This window comes from Nuphar pumila, chromosome 14, assembly GCF_984573655.1.
Source record: "Nuphar pumila chromosome 14, dmNupPumi1.hap1.1, whole genome shotgun sequence".
NCBI classification, from domain to species: domain Eukaryota; kingdom Viridiplantae; phylum Streptophyta; class Magnoliopsida; order Nymphaeales; family Nymphaeaceae; genus Nuphar; species Nuphar pumila.
Window position 1 is genome coordinate 13,051,114 of NC_143262.1, and position 10,936 is coordinate 13,062,049.

Below are 10,936 nucleotides of genomic sequence, written 5' to 3' on the forward strand. Positions count from 1 at the left end.
AACCAATTCTCTCTTCTCTCTTAAGAGTGATGCATTTAGACACTGTTTCTTCCCTACTAGAAGGGGTATGATCATCTGGAACCTAAATTATCATTTTTCTTTCCTGTCTCAAAGCAAGGTTTGAAAGAAAACAAACTTAATGTTAGTAGCAGCAGCATCAAAGTGGCCACGCTGGTGGGAGAATTGACAATTAGTCGACAAACATATTTTGCACTAAAATTATGTCCAAGGTTCTGCAAAATCACGTGTTAACACATTAAAATAATAATGGATAAGCCGAGAATGTTAGGAATGATGAGATATAACTTTTGACATTTTCTTTTAGCATAAAAACAGTGATTACAATATACAATTTCCAGATAACTAAAGACCAAAGCAATGTAAATGGCCCATTCTATGTTTAATCTTCGCCTAATTGGACAATATAATGTGACTATGCACGAATACAAAAGCACAGGAGCCAAGAAGCATGTAATGTGCCAATGCATGAAGCAACTTCAGCTTACAGAAACACCATACTTTAGTAACATCAACAAATTCAATGCCTTTTGAAGAGAAAGAAAGGGAGTTGAGCGCAACTGCTATTCATATACATAGAGAATTTCAGAAGCTCTGAAATTTTACAGAAACACACCATAATGTAAAACATGAACAAATTTCAGTGTCTTTAGAAGAGGAAAAAAAAAAACGCTATTCATATACATGAGGAATCTCAGAACCCACAAAATTTACAGTCAAGAACACAAAGATCTTCACCTCCCTCGCAACTCAAACAGGCTGAGGAGATTCAACACCCAGTGAATCATCTTCTATTTGATATGCTGAAAGAGCTGACTTTCATTGGCGTGGCAACTACTAGTGGAGCTTCTGGGGAATTGGCTACAGCAAAATTATCATGCATGAAACGGCTATCTACAATTGATTCATCCTTGAGAACAATCTTGTAGCAATAGCAGCTCTTCAGACCTTCCTGATTCCGGTAACACTCGTGAGCGCTGTTCTTCACCTGCTGGAAATTCCATATGATGCTGAACTTGCCAACACTAGCAACAAGGTGCCGCTCTTGTTTCCCGCCTTCTGTGATCTACAGAAATTATAAAAGACAATGTGTCAGGATCAGGGTCAGAATGGCCTTCAGAGCTCAGTCTGGACGGAGCTGTACAGAGTGGCTACCTAATAAAATAAGTTGAACATCTTGAAGATAAAACACCACAACAGCAAGTAAACCATCCTCGGAACGAAAGTTGTGAAGGTAAGAACAAATGTACTTTGCATCAGAATTGAGAGTTATGATAAGACAAAGAAAAGAGACATTGGCAGTAGAATGAGCAACTTTGCATACGTTGATCACAAGGAAAAGAAAACAAAAATCAAAATTAACTTTCTTGCATAAATAGCTACTTGAACAAGCTTATTAGCATCAGCACAGACTACACTAGGTTCTTTGCCAGGGGATCAACTTCAGTTACACTAAAATGCTCTGTTTCCTTTAAATCTTCCAGCAATGGAGACGAGTATTTGAAATCTCCACAACTGCGAATTTCTTTTTAATGGAAATTTCCATATGGACAATGATTCCTTCTCCCAGTTAAGAGTGTCAAGAAACAAAGCCCTGAGCAGTCTCCTGACACGAGTAGGATATGAAAGTTTTCTTCTAATATTTCCTTCAAATTTCTGCTAAGGGCAGCATGGCATGATGCAACTTGACTTTTAGGTTCTGTTCCAGGACATCATATGACAACTTCCATATGATTCTTTAGATCTGGGTTTAATACTAAACCTCCAAACACCACCCTGGCCGGGAAAAAAAATGGTTCCCATATATCCCCTGCCTTGCACAACTGGCACCAAGTACTCTCAGTTAGCCCCCTTCCATTTTACAGACAAAATATACCAGTAAAACCCTTATTTAGGCCATAAGTTTTACACAACTTCCCATTGACCTCCACTAATCTTTGACAATCTTGTCTTTCCCTTCCAACTTGGAGCTTACTTGGTAAGCTCCAAGTTGCTTTATAACTCAGTACCAACATCAGCAATACACATTCTAATGACCAACTTAACACATTTTTGCTGCACTTGGTTTCACTTGGTCTAGGATCAGCCAAATCCCACCATCGTGAATTGCCTGAGACAACTTGGTAATTTATTATGAGAATAAAAAATACATAAATTATATATTGATATTAGAAAAATAAGCAAACAAATCAGAAATTTAAGCACTTCACTCTTAAAAGTAATCATGAAACTGTAACATAAGTTACATGATAAATAACACCATATCACATGTTTGTGTCATTCAGGACTCAGGAGTTTTACTTTTTTTTTAGACACAAAAAGCCATATATTTTGTCAGCTCAACCTTTTCCATGAAAATAATCCTAATATTTTTATCAAATTGGCAAATTGTTATATTAAAAAGGAAAGAGAAATGAAAATGAAAACGAAAATGATAAGGATGAAAGTCCCTTACAGAGAAAAGAAGGAAAAAAGGAGGTCAAAAAGAAGAAGATTGTCATGCGCACAATGTGGAGCATTTTTCCCACTTTTCCCTTTAAGACACCCGAGTGAAAATCTCACTATACAAGGTGCATAACACTGCAGAGTCTAACACCTATAAGAAATTTGCATGAAACGTCTTAGGTATCTGGTGCTTGAAACCAGAACATCATATAGATAAGGTCAGATCGTTAAACAGAATATATTCTAAGACACCAACATGATCACTTAATACATCATATAAATCTACTGTGAACAGCCAACACAAAACATGCAAAGACGGATAAAGTTCACTAGGCTGATTTCAGCAGGTATGAAGCTAAAGCAAAGAGAACCTCATCAACCTACTTAATAAAGCAATTTTTGAGAACCTCATTAACCCACTTAATAAAGCAGTTTTTTAAATAATAGCAGCAAGCAATGCTCTTACCCAGGAGAACTGGCCACCATGGAATTTATTGTTCTGTCCTGCCAAATGTGAATCCAGAGGATTCAACTTCAGTAACCGCGGAGCTGCAATCTTATTACCCATACGGCCTGTGAAGCCGGTCTTGGTCTTCCCATCTTTGTCAGTGAACAATGTGCAAATGAGGATTAAATATGTATCTGTTGTTCCCAATACCCACTTCCCATCATAAGTTACATCGACATGAGTAATGGGAGATCCAAATCCTGGAAATGCTGTCTTCGCCATCCTCATCGAGCGATCTGAATACAGACGGATCTTGCCATCGGCAGAGCCAACTACGATACACCCTTCACCGGTTGTGGCAAAGCACAAGAATTTGGTATTACTGGAAAATTGATGCCCATCTGTCCAGTGTAAAACAGGACTATCTAGCTGCTGGACCACCCCTTTGCGGTCACGCATATCCCACCTACAAAGCCTTTTATCATCCAGACCCAAGAATGTCGAACCAGATGGATCCAATTGTGCGCCCTTGCTGTCATTCGTTATATCTCTCATCGTTATCTCCGTATTATCCTTTGCAAACTTCCATTCCGTCACCACCTTCCCTGTCTCGATGTCCAATTGATGGAGGCCCGTGGCGTGTGGTTTCCCTTCTTTTGCAGGACTCATCAGAAGCATATTTGTCTCTGCCCTCATCAAGAGGGCCTTCTTAGGGGTTTCAAACGAAGAAGGAGAATCCAACCCTCGGAATCTACCCTTGCTGTCATTGAATTTCACAGAAACCCCCTTGCCATGAATACCATGGCTCAAGTTCTTAACGGCTTCAATACCCGAATCGCTTACTAGAAAACTGTAATCGAGGGCGCCCATCGCAATACCCTGAATCCCCCCGTTTGTTGCCTCCTCTAACTCTTCTAAGAGATCCTGCCTGTCGCGGACTGGCGTATAGGTTTCCTTGAAGCTCTCCTCCGCATCCTCCCACATCGAATCGTCGGCTTCCTTGGGGTCAATCCAACCCTTGAAGTCCTTCCCGTAGACATCCTCCCTGTTCGACGCATCCGTCTCATGCAGATTCTCAAACAGGCAATTCTCGAACTCGGCGAGGAAGACCCTGTAATCCTCCTGCGTGAAGAACTTCAACGCCCAGACGCCCTCGCACACGAAATCGACACGCCTTTGGTCGCGGAACATCTTCAGCTGCATTGACGGCGACACCAGCGCCCAGACCTTCGATCCCACCTTCAGGACCCATCTCCGCTGGAACTTCGTCTTGCCCTTGACCTTAAGCGAACCCTCTCCGCCATCCTTGTTCGCGTCAACAAATTCATAGGTCGTGAGCTTCTCGGAGATGATCCATTTGGCGTTGGGGGTGTTTCCCCCAATGTGCAGATAGAGCTTCACCGCGTTCTTCACCCGGGGCGTGTTGGCGTACTTGAGTTTGAGCGCCTTGAGCGTGGCGTTTATATCGTCGAGGGACGAAGACGAAGAAGGAGAATTAGGGTTCGGAGTTCTGAAAGGAGGAGGGGTTCGTTTCTCCCTCTTCTCCTCTTTTTCCTCCTCTGATTGCACGTCTTCCTCCTCCTCTTCTGAGTCGGAGAGATTTCCCTCCTGACTATGAGATCCTCCCATGAGAGAGAGAGAGAGAGAGAGAGAGAGAGAGGAGGAACAGAAAACTCTAAACTTGAGATTTCTCGCTGGCGTTCTTCTTCTTCTTCTCAGAGCGCAAACGGGAAATGAAGAAATGGAAGGGTTCAGGCTTTTATAGCGACGGACTAATGTCGGTTTCGTGAGGGGACGAGACCGGATATAGCCGGTGAGCGTCGAAGGCTCACCTTTCCCTTTCCTTCGTTGCTAAGCCAATGTCACAAGTCTAGTTCCCGAGAAAATATCGGTAAAGGAAAATCTCGCGATACTTTGGAAAATCAGATGTTTTTTTTAAATCTCGAGAAAAATGGGAATTTATGAAATACAATATATATATATATATATATTAAACAAAAAAAGTTGTATCACGTGTTTCGATAAAAACATGATGGGAACTATTTTGAAAATAACATTTTTTTTGGGTATTATTGAAGTTTGCAAAAATACAGAAATAAATTTTTTATATTTTAAAAATACTGGCAATATTTGTGACATAGGTAACCCGAGCTTATCGGCTCGTTCACCAGCCCTAGACATAGGGTCCCCAACATATCCAGCTTGGGTTTGTACTCGAACAAGTATAACTGTTTCACCTAGGGCTGGCAATGGGTCAGGTTTGTATCGGATACTCTACCCGAATTGAATTTTTGGATCTGTATCCTACTCAATGTGTGATAACATGTCCTGTTGCTTCACTAATAGGGCTGGAAAACGAGACAAGTCATTTCACTCGGCTCAAAAATTGAGCTCGGTCTGTTGTGCTACTAGCCAGTTCATAAATGAGCTATGCACTAACATGGAAAGCTTGGCTCATATAGACTTTGTTTTATATATATATATATATATATATATATATATATATATATATATATATAACTCCGCCTGTGTAGTTATACACTGCCGGTCCCAAGCCCGGATAAAGGAGGAGGGTTGCGGTAGGCCTGTGACAGCCAGCATAAAAACTTTGTCATATCCTATGAAAATGAACCAATATGAGAATTTCGTTGGGGCGTTCCCTACTGAGCGACGCGCTGTACTCTCTAAGCCCGGAGGCAGTGATAAATGTGCAAGGGTTGCTAGGTCGTCGCCCAGAAGCGACGCGTCACACCGGCGCCCGGGTGTGGTGTCAAATAGGCAAGGGTTCCCTCACTTTGTTGGGCGGGTGGGGGTAAAGAAGTTAGTCCAAGACCATAAAATTAGGTTAGCCACTTGGAACATAGGGTCTTTAACTGGTAAGTTGGTAGAGTTAGTAGATGTTATGTGTAGGAGAAAGATTGATATTTTATGTCTTCAAGAGACCAAATGGGTATGTGAGAAAGCTAAAGTGATAGAACCTTGGGGATATAAGATTTGGTATACAGGAATAAATAGGAATAGGAATGGAGTAGGGATTGTTATGAGTCGTCAGTTTATAGATAATGTAGTTGAGGTCCGTAGGAAGGGTGATAGAATTTTACTTATTAAATTAGTATTAGGTACGGATATTATTAATATTATTAGTGTTTATGCACCTCAAGTAGGTTTAGATGATTCCATTAAGCATCAATTTTGGGAAGATTTAGATGGAGTAGTACAAGAGACATCTTATGGAGAAAAGCTTTTCATCGGCGGTGACCTTAATGGACATGTAGGCATTAGTAGGGATGGATTTGAGAATATCCATGGAGGCTATGGTATAGGAGAAAGAAATGAAAGTGGAGAAAGGATTTTAGATTTTTGTTTGTCCTATGATATGATCTTAGCAAACACTTGGTTTAGGAAGAGGGAGTCTCACCTAGTAACATTTAAAAGTGGGGTTAATACGAGTCAGATAGATTTTTTCCTACTTAGAAAGAGAGATAGGGGTTGTTGCATCGATTGTAAGGTTATACCAGGAGAAAGTGTAGCTACACAACATAGAGTCTTAATTTTAGATCTTAGAATTAGACAATGCCGCAAAAGGGATAGACATAGGATAGATCCTAGAATTAAGTGGTGGGCACTGAAAGGAGCTAAACAAGGAATGTTTGTAGAGCAGGAAGTTAAGGAAGTTGATTGGTGTCTCGAGAAGGATTCAGAATCAATGTGGAATAAGATAGCGGGTGGTATGAGAAAAGTAGCTAAGGAGGTATTGGGTGAGTCTAAAGGCGGTGCACCACTAGGTAAGGATACATCATGGTGGAACGAGGATGTCAAATTAGCTATTAAGGTTAAAAGAGAGTGTTATAGAAATCTAAGTAAGAGTCGTGATAATGAGAATTTGGAGAAGTATATGATAGCAAAGAAGGAAGCTAAAAAAGTTGTTAGAAACGCGAGGGCTAAGGTATATAAGGAGGTTTATGACAAGTTGGATACCAAAGAAGGCGAGAAGGATATTTATAGGCTTGCAAAGATGAGAGATAGGAAATCGAAGGATTTGGGTATGGTTAGATGTATCAAAGATGAAACGCAAAGGGTTTTAGTCAAAGATGAGGAGATTAAGGAGAGATGGAAAGATTATTTTGATAAGCTATTTAATGATAGTCATGCTCAAGATCTTGGAGACTTCTCCATTCCTTTTCATGAGATAAATCGTGACTTCATGCGCAAGATTCAAAAGAAAGAAATTGCAGAGGCTTTGAAGAAAATGAAATCAAGAAGGGCAGTTGGCCCAGATGGTATACCTATCGAGGCTTGGAAATGCTTGGGAGAGAAAGGTTTAGAATGGTTGACAAATCTTTTTAACTTGATTTGGCGAACAAATAAGATGCCTAATGAGTGGAGGAAGAGTACTTTGGTGCCTTTATATAAGAATAAGGGTGATATACAAGATTGCACAAACTATCGTGGTATAAAACTCATGAGTCATACTATGAAACTTTGGGAGAGGGTGATTGAGTCTAGGTTGAGGAAGGTTGTCATGATATCGGAGAATCAATTTGGTTTTATGCCTGGAAGATCAACTATGGAAGCTATACATCTTCTTAGACAACTTATTGAAAGATATAGAGAGAGGAACAAAGATTTGCATATGATTTTTATTGATTTAGAGAAGGCATACGATAGAGTACCTAGGGACGTTCTCTGGTGGGCAATGATGAAGAAAGGTGTTTCTCTCAAGTACATTAGTATAATTAAAGATATGTATGAAGGAGTAGTAACCAATGTCCGCACTTGTGGAGGGGTGACAACCAATTTTCCGATAACGGTTGGGTTACATCAAGGATCTGCTTTAAGCCCTTTCCTATTTGCGATAGTGATGGATGAGCTTACGAGATCAATTCAAGAAAATGTACCGTGGTGTATGTTGTTTGCTGATGATATTGTTTTGATTGATGAGTCTAGAGCTGGGGTTAATGCTAAGTTAGAATTATGGAGACAGACATTGGAAGCTAGAGGTTTTAAGTTGAGTAAGAGTAAGACTGAATATATGGAATGTCGGTTTAGTAAGCAACGAAGTAGTGATGGGAGTGTAGTGAAGCTTGGTGAGCAAGATATACCGATGAATGATTATTTCAAATATTTGGGATCCATCATTCAAAAGTATGGAGAAATTGATGGAGATGTAAATCATAGGATAAAGGTTGGGTGGATGAAATGGAAAAGTGCTACTGGAGTGCTGTGCGATCGTAGAATGCCATTGCGGTTGAAGGGAAAGTTTTATAGGACGACTATTAGACCCGCTTTACTATATGGTACGGAATGTTGGGCTGCCAAGAGACATCATATTCAAAAAATGAGTGTAGCTGAGATGCGGATGCTTAGATGGATGTGTGGAAATACAATAAAAGATAAGATTCGGAACGAAGAGATACGTAAGAAGGTAGGTGTTGCACCCATTGAAAATAAGATGCGAGAGAATCGTTTACGGTGGTTTGGACATATTCGGCGAAGGCCTAATGATGCTCCAGTTAGAAGGTTGGAGAAATGGGAAAATATATTAGTTAAAAGAGGTCGAGGTAGGCCTAGGAAGACTTGGATGGAGATGATAGGAAAGGATATGAATGCTTTGAACCTCACCGAGGACATGGCATTGGATAGAAATGATTGGAGGAAAAGGATTCATGTGGAAGACCCAAAATGAATTTCTTTTTTGGTTTATATCGCTGACCCCAATTGTTTTGGGATGAAGGCGTAGTTGTTGTTGTTGTTTGTTGTATATATATATATATATATATATATATATATATATATATATATATATATATATATATATATATATATATATTGTATGCAGATTTAAGCTCCAAAAGCAAAATCTAACCATTGGATCATGTTTAGCATATTTTATTTATTACTTTCATGTGTTAAAGTTGACTCAAATACCATGTTTTAACCATTTTTAAACCACTCTTGTTTTCACGAATTGTGAGCCATTGATTTTCACAATCTCAAATTTGAAATCTTATAATGTATTAAACATGACAAAACCTTCTCACACAATAAATAAATTATAAACACCTGTAAGGTTAAATTTGCCATTTGGTGGTTAGATCCATACAAACATCAGTGCCTACCACCATAAGGTATCTTGGCATAGAATCATCACACACACACACACACACACACATATATATATATATATATGTGTGTGTGTGTGTGTGTGTGTGCACACGCTTCTATGATGGTACTGTACCGTCATAACTGCCGGTGTCGGCCTCTCATCCTGATTCAGGCCAAACTTAGGCCCAAGTCCGAACTGTTGCCCACCTCTAGGAGTGAGGCCAGAAATGTAAACTGTTCAGGTTTGGGTTGAATATCCAACCAAATTCGAGTCTGCTTAATCGGATTCAGTAAGCAAAACCAGATCCAAGTCGAATTGCAGACTCAATTCAGTTGTACCATTTTCATACCAAAAGTCCAACTTAAAATCCAACAAGATCCTAACCGATTATATGTTTATGTTGGATCATTAAGGTATATCCTTTAACTGGATCTAAGTATCGTATAAGTTCTATGGATCTAAGTTTTAATCATACTCTAAGTCCAATTATCTTACATCCGATAAGATCCAACTCAAGTCAGACTTGTTCACATCTCCAGCAGTTGAAGGTCATATACGATGAGTAAGTTTAGCTCTAATCGAGGGTGTGAATGTCCACATCCATTGAGATCGGATCAGGTACATCTTAATCTAAACATGATTAGGCCTATCCAATTATATAAAACTGAACCCGACCCGTTTGTGTCCACATGTGTGGCCGGCTAATCAAGTATGCAGGAGGCCGCTAGGCAGGTGGTATAAGTTCAAATCTCATGGGTGTGCAATTCTTTGGGTGCAAGGGACAAACCCCAAGCGTTTTACACTGCCAGGACAGCGACCATAAGTATGGCAAATAAAACTTGCGCAGTTAGGTCCGAATACCAAATAAAATAATTGGATTCATTTTCAAACGGGAAAACTGAATACCAAATCCGAGAATTAATTGGATTCGGATTCATCTGGATATCCAACCCAAATCCAAATCAGAAACATCGCTGTCCAAGTTCAAAGTCCAAAACCATACTTTGAGAAGGACGTCCGTGTGAACGCGTCCCACTGCCTTCCTAGGAACTACTCTACCTTGTGGACAACTGTCAATCACCACGTGTCACAATCTTCCAATTCTCCAACAAGTTGGTGTCCTATTCAGTTTATTCGGTTCTCTGGACCACTCGGATTATGCACAAACCGGTTCACTGTGAATCGTTTGGTCTTGGACCAATTATCCGAAATTTAGCAAGGTGGCCTTCTTAACCCTTGGATCTAAGATCCATTTAGATTATCTGAGGGATCCATACTAAATCCGAGAAGGTCAACCGGATGAGATGCGTATGTGAGGACCTAAATTCTCATTTTGCTGGGAGTGAACTCCATGCTAATAGATTCCTTCTTGTTTGCGTAAAATTTGTTGATCAGTAGCACGGTCTCCGAGTGTCGGCAGGGAGGATGAGGTGCAATGTGATTTCACACTTTTATTGTGCTGCTGCACCTGATCACCCACCATCTTTAGGATACAAGTGTACAATCACATTGCACTTGATCTCAATTCGAAGAGGTGCCCTCCTTCGAAGATCTCATATCAGAATATTTGAGATCCTCGATTTGGGCCAACAGAGCTTGAAATCCATGGATCTGTAGCCCGATTGGAAGGGGAAATGATCAGATTAAAGATACTGGGATCTTAGACCCCAGATTCACATTGAGATCGGATAGATTCAAACGAACCCTTAACCACTAAACGGCTGCATTACTGCAACCTACTCTGACTAGGTCCCACCAACAGAACCGGTTTATGGAAACTGGTCAAATCTAGACCGAGCCAATTGTATGTTCTCAACCCACTGCGAATCAGTTGAATCCGATTCGTCTGCCTATCCATCCGAGTCGAAACGTTTTTTTTTTTTTGGGGGTTAAATGTTTCGCAATACTGAACAACTTGA

General features: G+C 40.2%; 1 protein-coding gene across 2 annotated transcripts; it reads right to left on the reverse strand.

Moving 5' to 3' along the window:
- Positions 1–285: 285 nt before the first annotated feature.
- LOC149816416 (protein CYPRO4-like) lies at positions 286–4,625 on the reverse strand. 2 transcript variants are annotated; one of them, XR_016427654.1, is made up of 3 exons: positions 2,930–4,625; positions 2,474–2,614; positions 966–1,084 (listed from the first exon to the last, which is right to left on the reverse strand). XR_016427654.1 is itself a non-coding variant. In XM_089987442.1 (2 exons), exons 1-2 carry the CDS (start codon positions 4,538–4,540, stop codon positions 803–805), a joined length of 1,893 nt encoding a protein of 630 aa, XP_089843568.1. In that variant the 5' UTR covers positions 4,541–4,625; the 3' UTR covers positions 286–802. The 2 variants fall into 2 exon arrangements, 1 of the variants encoding a protein (XP_089843568.1); XM_089987442.1 differs by lacking the exon at positions 2,474–2,614 and having other exon boundaries at positions 286–1,084.
- Between the last annotated feature and the right edge of the window lie 6,311 nt (positions 4,626–10,936).

Bases quoted from the DNA above. Each gene is read 5' to 3' on its own strand.
- LOC149816416 (XM_089987442.1), bottom strand. From the start codon at position 4,540: ATGGGAGGATCTCATAGTCAGGAGGGAAATCTCTCCGACTCAGAAGAG. The intron at 1,085-2,929 runs GTAAGAGCATTG...TAATTTCTGTAG, and splicing joins ATGGTGGCCAGTTCTCCTGG to ATCACAGAAGGCGGGAAACA.